This window comes from Crocodylus siamensis, chromosome 6 (assembly GCF_052110815.1).
Source record: "Crocodylus siamensis isolate JL-2025a chromosome 6, ASM5211081v1, whole genome shotgun sequence".
NCBI classification, from domain to species: Eukaryota; Metazoa; Chordata; order Crocodylia; family Crocodylidae; genus Crocodylus; species Crocodylus siamensis.
This window is the reverse complement of record NC_143400.1, coordinates 11,469,036-11,480,569: the sequence shown is the minus strand read 5'-3', so window position 1 is coordinate 11,480,569 and position 11,534 is coordinate 11,469,036. Positions and strand designations below refer to the sequence as shown.

At 50.4% G+C, this 11,534-nt stretch overlaps 1 protein-coding gene across 1 annotated transcript; it reads left to right on the top strand.

Annotated features, from left to right (window-relative positions):
- The first annotated feature begins 557 nt into the window (after positions 1–557).
- Positions 558–10,386, top strand: LOC149861052 (uncharacterized). The gene is made up of 6 exons (XM_090053713.1): positions 558–696; positions 1,232–1,521; positions 4,996–5,050; positions 5,586–5,875; positions 9,373–9,427; positions 9,963–10,386. Exons 2-6 carry the CDS (start codon positions 1,253–1,255, stop codon positions 10,254–10,256), a joined length of 963 nt encoding a protein of 320 aa, XP_089909839.1. The 5' UTR covers positions 558–696; positions 1,232–1,252; the 3' UTR covers positions 10,257–10,386.
- Positions 10,387–11,534: the final 1,148 nt, after the last annotated feature.

Genomic DNA, 11,534 nt, shown 5'->3' with positions numbered 1-11,534 from the left:
TAAATGTTACATGTCTTATATTATTAATTGCATTAATTCATTAATTAATTTAACAACTTTAAATAATGCCACTATAAATATTGCATAACAAATAGGAAGCTACAATAAACTCCAATAAATCAGTAAGATTACTTATAATATCAGTGAAAGAGTTTGGGTAGATGACAAATGAGATTCAGAAGCAGGTCCTCCTACTGCTATGTCACACCTCCAACATTGTCTCGCTGGTGCCGCGCACCCATGCACCCACGCTTCCCCATCGCTACACCACATGCCAGGAGGAGTTGGCATTTCCCAGAGGAAAACACCCTTCCACTGACTCAGTACTACAGGTTGTCCTTTGGGAAATCGTTCTCTCTCTCTGGTATTCACATGGCTACACGTCACTGAAGGGTTCATTCTCACAAGAGAGGTTTAAGTGCCTGCCTCACTCCCCGTCTGATCTGTGGATTCATTTGCAGTGAATCAGGGAGGACAAGACAGTATTAGAGTATAAAAATGAATCAAACAGTAACTGTGACAAGACTGATACAACAGGTGCACGGGGATCTCGGCATGTCAGGAATGAAGTCCGCATTGCCGACAGGCACCTCACTTCCCGCAGAGCGGCTCCACGCCATATAAAAGCTCTCCCGTCCCAGTCCTCCTCATTCAGCTCATCGTCTCCCTCCGCATTTCTCCTTCCTCCTGAACCCGGTAAGTCTGAGCAAAATCCTTCTCATTACGATTCAGAGCAGCAGCTTTCTTAGAGTATCTTTTTAGCAAGAGGCTTTCAAAAATATCCGTGGGATTTAAAGAGGGGCTTTGCCTCACTCCGAGTTGTGACTGCCTGGCTGGTAATACCAAAGACCTGCGCAGCATACACTGACAATGGGGGGAATATTCAACCAAAGCGACAAAGCTGCACCGTGGTAAAAGACGTCCCTGGGCAGACGGAAAAAAAGTCCACAAGTCCTTCCTGGTGACGTGCTGGGAGCAGATACAGTGTCTTCGCAGTATTTCTCATCTCCCTGAAACCCGGTGCATCCAGCTGCAAACACCCACAGTAGCTGAGAAACCGTAGTCTCAACCCAGAAATACCAGACAGAGCACACAGCAGCTCTGTGGGATTCGGTCGAAGCCAGCTTACAGCTTCAAAGGAAACCAGTGTCCTCAGGGCCCCACAGAAACACAGGAGGGAAATGTGACCATTGCTCCGGGGTCCCTCTCACCCACTCTCCCTTTCTTGCAGCTTTGCCTACGCAACACAAAGATGTGCTCTCGCGGATCTTGCCACGACCACGGATCCTCATCCCACGGATGCCACGGTCACGAGTCGTCCTGCCACGGCTCTAGCTCGTCCGTTCACTGCGTCATCGAGAAACCTGTGCCCATCTGTCCCGTGCAGCCCTGCTGCCCCCCCGTGCAGCAATGCTGCCCGCCCATGCAAAAGTGCTGTCCCCCCGTGCAAAAGTGCTGCCCGCCCGTGAAGTGCTGTCAGCAGACCAAGCAGTGCTGCAAGTTCCCTCCTCCGTGCCCCAAGTAAGAGCCACAGCCACCAGAAGGACGCCAGGACCTGCCTGCTCCATTTATCTCTTTGGCATGGTGGCAGAACTGCCTAAAGCCTTTACTGCCTGCATTCATCTTCTCTTATGTGTTTTCTCTTCTTCCATTTATGTTCATCACTACGTGCCTGTAACATGCTTGCAGACATCATCCCTGCACGGAGCAAAGTACTTTTCTCAGGCACCATGTGTGGTTTGATTTTTCCTCTGTGTTTGTCAAAGTCCTTTTCCTACCTCATTTCCTTTTTCAGTCTCAAATTTGAGATGCAAATACAATAAAGCTCCTCTTTCCTGAAAGCAGCGCTCTCTGGGGATTTCTTTACCTTTCACTCTGGTCGTTCCTGCCATCTTTCTCAGCCGGTACCTCCACAGACTTTAGAGTATAACTCAAGGAATAAGTATCAGGGAATTATGTAAGCCAACTATAATCACGAAAAACCTTGGCTTTGGGTCAGTGGCATCATCTCACAATATCAAATATCCTCCGTCCACTTGTGCTAGTTGAGGAGGATCTTCAGGCCTCAGTATGTGCAAACAGGGGCCTGGCAAGATTCCCCAAACCCCTTTTCCATTGGCTCCACTCCTTCTTCTTAACAGCACTTGAACACCGAGGGCCTGCACAAAACCCCAGCTCATTGCCTTCTCTTTCTCACCCACAAATCTGCACCTCCATGCATCTCTCCACCCACAGAAATAATCCTTCACAGCTCTCCCCGCCCCAGCTTCTCCCAGATGCGCACATTGTACAACGCTTGTCACATGGATGGTGCCGAGCACAAAAAAGCCTCAGCCAAGGTCAAACTCAAGAAACCAGTGCATTTCAAATCCAAATACTAACTGCCGGCTGTACTAACTGCAGGTGCCACCTGCTCATAATGCCACCACTCACTCCTCCTATTACCGTAACTGGGACCCGACCACCAAATTCATTCCCCAATACCCTGTGCTCACCACAGACAGGTTTTCCTTTCCTGACACCACTATTGAAACCTCATGCATTTCACACCAGCTCCTTCCGGATCAAGCTTTCCTAACCAGCATCTCGGATTAAGCAGGATAGCACTACAGAAGAAAGAGACTTGGGGGTCATCATTGACCACAAGATGAACACGAGCCTGCAATGCGATGCTGCGGCTAGTAAAGCAACCAAAACGCTGGCTGGCATCCGTAGATGCTTCTCCAGCAAATCCCGGGACGTCATTCTCCCCTTGTACTCGGCCTTGGTGAGGCCGCAGCTGGAGTACTGCCTCCACTTTTGGGCCCCACAATTCAAAAAGGATGTGGAGAAGCTTGAGAGAGTCCAGAGGAGAGCCACGCGCATGATCAGAGGGCAGGAAAACAGATCTTACGATGACAGGCTGAGAGCCAGGGGACTCTTTAGCCTGGAAAAGCGCAGGCTCAGGGGTGATCTGATGGCCACCTATAAGTTTATCAGGGGTGACCACCAGGATCTGGGGGAACGTTTCTTCACCAGAGCGCCCCAAGGGATGACGAGGTCCAACGGTCACAAACTCCTGCAAGACCGTTTCAGGCTGCACGTAAGGAAGAATTTCTTTACTGTCCGAGCCCCCAAGGTCTGGAACAGCCTGCCCTCAGAGGTGGTTCAAGCACCTACATTGAACACCTTCAAGAGTCAATTGGATGCTTATCTTGCTGGGCTCCTATGACCCCAGCTGACTTCCTGCCCTTTGGGCAGGGGGCTGGACTCGATGATCTCCCGAGGTCCCTTCCAGCCCTAACGTCTAGGAAATCTAGGAAACAACAAAAGTGTTTCATGTATGCCCGTGATAAATGACGGAAAGCAAAGCCGGAAACTGAAAACACCATTTTGGGTTCAGGAGCCAAAACAAATTCAACTTTCCCATTAATTTCTAGCACTTGGCTCTATGCCCTGCTGGCAAAACTTTGGAAAAATGCAATCAGTGCAATGCCTGCAGGCTCAGGCGCACAACTAATTCGAGGAGAATTACAGACCATTTCACAGAGCCAGGGCAAGTGTCAGAAACCCTTTAGTTGTCCCTCGGGCAGTGATTCACCCTCTCAGCATCCCTGAGGAATTCATGCTGCCTTCCCCGACTCCATACCATAATCCTTCCTTGTAGTCTGAGCACCAGCTCTCCCTGCCCCCAGCATGGGCATGAGGGTTGGTCCTCAAATTTATACAAACAGGTGACACAAACACGGCTCTAGGATGGTTTAGACGGGGATGATCTTTCCTTGCCCCAGGGATCCACTTCCCAAGCTCTGACTTTTCTCGGCTTCGACTGCCCCTCGCTGAGGTTTCTCTCTCCTGAGCAACAGGGAAGCTAGAGCCCAGCCCCCACGATCGCACCACTGCTCGCCCCAGTCGGTTACTGGACAACATGGGGAGAAATGGGAAGGGGATGGGGAGAGGGAGGGAGGGGATCACAGCTGAACAGGGGAATCAGGAACCTGAACCCCTGAGAGAGATGGAGCTCTGGGCACACAGCTTCCTGTAAGTGGCCTCTAATCCCGGCCCCTGCACACGTTCTCCGCACTGAGCATCTGGGCCCCATGCTCCACCTCGGGGGGTGCACAGCTTTGTGGCTGGAGAGCCAGAAATACTCCCTGCCCCCACCCTGACTGCCACTCTCATCCCCTTTCTCTGCCCAACTTGCTGCTCCACTTTCTGCTCCCTGCTAGCAGAAGCTAGACTCATAGCACATGAGGGCTGGACAGCACCACAAAAAACATGGAGAACTATAAGAGACTGAACAGGAAAGAACACCAGACTCTAGTGGACATCGGCTCGGTTAAGGAAGCACTCTCTCTTTCTCTCTGTGTATTTTCAGGGGGCATTGCATTGATATCTTAAATGTTACATGTCTTATATTATTAATTACAACTTTAAATAATGCCACTATAAATATTGCATAACAAATAGGAAGCTACAATAAACTCCAATAAATCAGTAAGATTACTTATAATATCAGTGAAAGAGTTTGGGTAGATGACAAATGAGATTCAGAAGCAGGTCCTCCTACTGCTATGTCACACCTCCAACATTGTCTCGCTGGTGCCGCGCACCCATGCACCCACGCTTCCCCATCGCTACACCACATGCCAGGAGGAGTTGGCATTTCCCAGAGGAAAACACCCTTCCACTGACTCAGTACTACAGGTTGTCCTTTGGGAAATCGTTCTCTCTCTCTGGTATTCACATGGCTACACGTCACTGAAGGGTTCATTCTCACAAGAGAGGTTTAAGTGCCTGCCTCACTCCCCGTCTGATCTGTGGATTCATTTGCAGTGAATCAGGGAGGACAAGACAGTATTAGAGTATAAAAATGAATCAAACAGTAACTGTGACAAGACTGATACAACAGGTGCACGGGGATCTCGGCATGTCAGGAATGAAGTCCGCATTGCCGACAGGCACCTCACTTCCCGCAGAGCGGCTCCACGCCATATAAAAGCTCTCCCGTCCCAGTCCTCCTCATTCAGCTCATCGTCTCCCTCCGCATTTCTCCTTCCTCCTGAACCCGGTAAGTCTGAGCAAAATCCTTCTCATTACGATTCAGAGCAGCAGCTTTCTTAGAGTATCTTTTTAGCAAGAGGCTTTCAAAAATATCCGTGGGATTTAAAGAGGGGCTTTGCCTCACTCCGAGTTGTGACTGCCTGGCTGGTAATACCAAAGACCTGCGCAGCATACACTGACAATGGGGGGAATATTCAACCAAAGCGACAAAGCTGCACCGTGGTAAAAGACGTCCCTGGGCAGACGGAAGAAAAGTCCACAAGTCCTTCCTGGTGACGTGCTGGGAGCAGATACAGTGTCTTCGCAGTATTTCTCATCTCCCTGAAACCCGGTGCATCCAGCTGCAAACACCCACAGTAGCTGAGAAACCGTAGTCTCAACCCAGAAATACCAGACAGAGCACACAGCAGCTCTGTGGGATTCGGTCGAAGCCAGCTTACAGCTTCAAAGGAAACCAGTGTCCTCAGGGCCCCACAGAAACACAGGAGGGAAATGTGACCATTGCTCCGGGGTCCCTCTCACCCACTCTCCCTTTCTTGCAGCTTTGCCTACGCAACACAAAGATGTGCTCTCGCGGATCTTGCCACGACCACGGATCCTCATCCCACGGATGCCACGGTCACGAGTCGTCCTGCCACGGCTCTAGCTCGTCCGTTCACTGCGTCATCGAGAAACCTGTGCCCATCTGTCCCGTGCAGCCCTGCTGCCCCCCCGTGCAGCAATGCTGCCCGCCCATGCAAAAGTGCTGTCCCCCCGTGCAAAAGTGCTGCCCGCCCGTGAAGTGCTGTCAGCAGACCAAGCAGTGCTGCAAGTTCCCTCCTCCGTGCCCCAAGTAAGAGCCACAGCCACCAGAAGGACGCCAGGACCTGCCTGCTCCATTTATCTCTTTGGCATGGTGGCAGAACTGCCTAAAGCCTTTACTGCCTGCATTCATCTTCTCTTATGTGTTTTCTCTTCTTCCATTTATGTTCATCACTACGTGCCTGTAACATGCTTGCAGACATCATCCCTGCACGGAGCAAAGTACTTTTCTCAGGCACCATGTGTGGTTTGATTTTTCCTCTGTGTTTGTCAAAGTCCTTTTCCTACCTCATTTCCTTTTTCAGTCTCAAATTTGAGATGCAAATACAATAAAGCTCCTCTTTCCTGAAAGCAGCGCTCTCTGGGGATTTCTTTACCTTTCACTCTGGTCGTTCCTGCCATCTTTCTCAGCCGGTACCTCCACAGACTTTAGAGTATAACTCAAGGAATAAGTATCAGGGAATTATGTAAGCCAACTATAATCACGAAAAACCTTGGCTTTGGGTCAGTGGCATCATCTCACAATATCAAATATCCTCCGTCCACTTGTGCTAGTTGAGGAGGATCTTCAGGCCTCAGTATGTGCAAACAGGGGCCTGGCAAGATTCCCCAAACCCCTTTTCCATTGGCTCCACTCCTTCTTCTTAACAGCACTTGAACACCGAGGGCCTGCACAAAACCCCAGCTCATTGCCTTCTCTTTCTCACCCACAAATCTGCACCTCCATGCATCTCTCCACCCACAGAAATAATCCTTCACAGCTCTCCCCGCCCCAGCTTCTCCCAGATGCGCACATTGTACAACGCTTGTCACATGGATGGTGCCGAGCACAAAAAAGCCTCAGCCAAGGTCAAACTCAAGAAACCAGTGCATTTCAAATCCAAATACTAACTGCCGGCTGTACTAACTGCAGGTGCCACCTGCTCATAATGCCACCACTCACTCCTCCTATTACCGTAACTGGGACCCGACCACCAAATTCATTCCCCAATACCCTGTGCTCACCACAGACAGGTTTTCCTTTCCTGACACCACTATTGAAACCTCATGCATTTCACACCAGCTCCTTCCGGATCAAGCTTTCCTAACCAGCATCTCGGATTAAGCAGGATAGCACTACAGAAGAAAGAGACTTGGGGGTCATCATTGACCACAAGATGAACATGAGCCTGCAATGCGATGCTGCGGCTAGTAAAGCAACCAAAACGCTGGCTGGCATCCGTAGATGCTTCTCCAGCAAATCCCGGGACGTCATTCTCCCCTTGTACTCGGCCTTGGTGAGGCCGCAGCTGGAGTACTGCCTCCACTTTTGGGCCCCACAATTCAAAAAGGATGTGGAGAAGCTTGAGAGAGTCCAGAGGAGAGCCACGCGCATGATCAGAGGGCAGGAAAACAGATCTTACGATGACAGGCTGAGAGCCAGGGGACTCTTTAGCCTGGAAAAGCGCAGGCTCAGGGGTGATCTGATGGCCACCTATAAGTTTATCAGGGGTGACCACCAGGATCTGGGGGAACGTTTCTTCACCAGAGCGCCCCAAGGGATGACGAGGTCCAACGGTCACAAACTCCTGCAAGACCGTTTCAGGCTGCACGTAAGGAAGAATTTCTTTACTGTCCGAGCCCCCAAGGTCTGGAACAGCCTGCCCTCAGAGGTGGTTCAAGCACCTACATTGAACACCTTCAAGAGTCAATTGGATGCTTATCTTGCTGGGCTCCTATGACCCCAGCTGACTTCCTGCCCTTTGGGCAGGGGGCTGGACTCGATGATCTCCCGAGGTCCCTTCCAGCCCTAACGTCTAGGAAATCTAGGAAACAACAAAAGTGTTTCATGTATGCCCGTGATAAATGACGGAAAGCAAAGCCGGAAACTGAAAACACCATTTTGGGTTCAGGAGCCAAAACAAATTCAACTTTCCCATTAATTTCTAGCACTTGGCTCTATGCCCTGCTGGCAAAACTTTGGAAAAATGCAATCAGTGCAATGCCTGCAGGCTCAGGCGCACAACTAATTCGAGGAGAATTACAGACCATTTCACAGAGCCAGGGCAAGTGTCAGAAACCCTTTAGTTGTCCCTCGGGCAGTGATTCACCCTCTCAGCATCCCTGAGGAATTCATGCTGCCTTCCCCGACTCCATACCATAATCCTTCCTTGTAGTCTGAGCACCAGCTCTCCCTGCCCCCAGCATGGGCATGAGGGTTGGTCCTCAAATTTATACAAACAGGTGACACAAACACGGCTCTAGGATGGTTTAGACGGGGATGATCTTTCCTTGCCCCAGGGATCCACTTCCCAAGCTCTGACTTTTCTCGGCTTCGACTGCCCCTCGCTGAGGTTTCTCTCTCCTGAGCAACAGGGAAGCTAGAGCCCAGCCCCCACGATCGCACCACTGCTCGCCCCAGTCGGTTACTGGACAACATGGGGAGAAATGGGAAGGGGATGGGGAGAGGGAGGGAGGGGATCACAGCTGAACAGGGGAATCAGGAACCTGAACCCCTGAGAGAGATGGAGCTCTGGGCACACAGCTTCCTGTAAGTGGCCTCTAATCCCGGCCCCTGCACACGTTCTCCGCACTGAGCATCTGGGCCCCATGCTCCACCTCGGGGGGTGCACAGCTTTGTGGCTGGAGAGCCAGAAATACTCCCTGCCCCCACCCTGACTGCCACTCTCATCCCCTTTCTCTGCCCAACTTGCTGCTCCACTTTCTGCTCCCTGCTAGCAGAAGCTAGACTCATAGCACATGAGGGCTGGACAGCACCACAAAAAACATGGAGAACTATAAGAGACTGAACAGGAAAGAACACCAGACTCTAGTGGACATCGGCTCGGTTAAGGAAGCACTCTCTCTTTCTCTCTGTGTATTTTCAGGGGGCATTGCATTGATATCTTAAATGTTACATGTCTTATATTATTAATTGCATTAATTCATTAATTAATTTAACAACTTTAAATAATGCCACTATAAATATTGCATAACAAATAGGAAGCTACAATAAACTCCAATAAATCAGTAAGATTACTTATAATATCAGTGAAAGAGTTTGGGTAGATGACAAATGAGATTCAGAAGCAGGTCCTCCTACTGCTATGTCACACCTCCAACATTGTCTCGCTGGTGCCGCGCACCCATGCACCCACGCTTCCCCATCGCTACACCACATGCCAGGAGGAGTTGGCATTTCCCAGAGGAAAACACCCTTCCACTGACTCAGTACTACAGGTTGTCCTTTGGGAAATCGTTCTCTCTCTCTGGTATTCACATGGCTACACGTCACTGAAGGGTTCATTCTCACAAGAGAGGTTTAAGTGCCTGCCTCACTCCCCGTCTGATCTGTGGATTCATTTGCAGTGAATCAGGGAGGACAAGACAGTATTAGAGTATAAAAATGAATCAAACAGTAACTGTGACAAGACTGATACAACAGGTGCACGGGGATCTCGGCATGTCAGGAATGAAGTCCGCATTGCCGACAGGCACCTCACTTCCCGCAGAGCGGCTCCACGCCATATAAAAGCTCTCCCGTCCCAGTCCTCCTCATTCAGCTCATCGTCTCCCTCCGCATTTCTCCTTCCTCCTGAACCCGGTAAGTCTGAGCAAAATCCTTCTCATTACGATTCAGAGCAGCAGCTTTCTTAGAGTATCTTTTTAGCAAGAGGCTTTCAAAAATATCCGTGGGATTTAAAGAGGGGCTTTGCCTCACTCCGAGTTGTGACTGCCTGGCTGGTAATACCAAAGACCTGCGCAGCATACACTGACAATGGGGGGAATATTCAACCAAAGCGACAAAGCTGCACCGTGGTAAAAGACGTCCCTGGGCAGACGGAAAAAAAGTCCACAAGTCCTTCCTGGTGACGTGCTGGGAGCAGATACAGTGTCTTCGCAGTATTTCTCATCTCCCTGAAACCCGGTGCATCCAGCTGCAAACACCCACAGTAGCTGAGAAACCGTAGTCTCAACCCAGAAATACCAGACAGAGCACACAGCAGCTCTGTGGGATTCGGTCGAAGCCAGCTTACAGCTTCAAAGGAAACCAGTGTCCTCAGGGCCCCACAGAAACACAGGAGGGAAATGTGACCATTGCTCCGGGGTCCCTCTCACCCACTCTCCCTTTCTTGCAGCTTTGCCTACGCAACACAAAGATGTGCTCTCGCGGATCTTGCCACGACCACGGATCCTCATCCCACGGATGCCACGGTCACGAGTCGTCCTGCCACGGCTCTAGCTCGTCCGTTCACTGCGTCATCGAGAAACCTGTGCCCATCTGTCCCGTGCAGCCCTGCTGCCCCCCCGTGCAGCAATGCTGCCCGCCCATGCAAAAGTGCTGTCCCCCCGTGCAAAAGTGCTGCCCGCCCGTGAAGTGCTGTCAGCAGACCAAGCAGTGCTGCAAGTTCCCTCCTCCGTGCCCCAAGTAAGAGCCACAGCCACCAGAAGGACGCCAGGACCTGCCTGCTCCATTTATCTCTTTGGCATGGTGGCAGAACTGCCTAAAGCCTTTACTGCCTGCATTCATCTTCTCTTATGTGTTTTCTCTTCTTCCATTTATGTTCATCACTACGTGCCTGTAACATGCTAAAAGAGGAGTAGGTTTCTTCCTTACATGTGTTGTAGTGATCCCCAGGTAGCAGGTTCCTCTTTTAAGCATGCTTCATCCCAGTTGTCACCAGAGAAGCAGGCCACAAATATCAAGCTATTAAAGCACTGGGTGGAAAGAGGAAATCGTTCCCTGTGCCATTCAGCAGTCTCCATCACCCCCAGCCTCTTCTGAAAATTGCTAGCCATAATCTCTGAGCATGCCAGCTCAGGCTTTCCAAACACCCTGAGCCCCAGGGCCCATGGTCCCAAGGATGTGAAACCATTTGGTCTACTGACACCGTTCAAACACACTGGTGTCATCACCCCAGCAACAGTCCTACCCAGCACCCCAAAGGTGCCCTAACCTTTGGTGTGTGAAGTCAAGCCTCCTCTTTGCCTCATCCCCAAGGGTTTGATGCGCCCACACCTGGCTGAAACCACAGGAGCTCTGTTTAAAAGATATGACTAAAGACTTGTAAACTGGCATTCAGGAAAACACAGAATCTCAACTCACAGTGCCCTATTTCAGTCTTGGAGGCATGTGACTCGGAGTGAACCAGCATGTAAGTATAATTCAGATATCCTCTCCTCCCTTGCTAAGGGGCAAATATTAGAGAAACTGCACTAGACAATCCCTGCAGGGAAAGAAAAAGATGGGGAAGGACCACAGTCCAGTCAACGGAGCGAGGCTGTGCTAGGCACAAACTCATTAGCTCTCCTTTCACTCCAACCGACAGCCTGTGGAAGGCATGTTCTCCCCCCAACACTATGCCAAACCCACAGGAGATGCCAGAAAGCAATCGCATCTTTCTGTAGCCAGTGGAACAGCCCTGGATGAGTCTCTAAAGACTAGAGCCTGGACAGAAGGCCGTCTAGATGGCAGTGAGTCACTACCTGTGGTTGCCAAAATTTACAAGAGCACCTAACTCCCTTGGTTGAATTCTCCTAACATTGAATAGGAAACAGCTTCCTCAATCCTTTCAGCACCTCTGCTAAAGGTACCCAAAGTGCTTACAAACCCAGTCATAGACAATGAGAACAGTGACTAAGGATGAAACATGGACCAATTCTTGCAGACAGTAGCCCCACAGATTTGCCCTTCAGTTAGAAAATCCCTT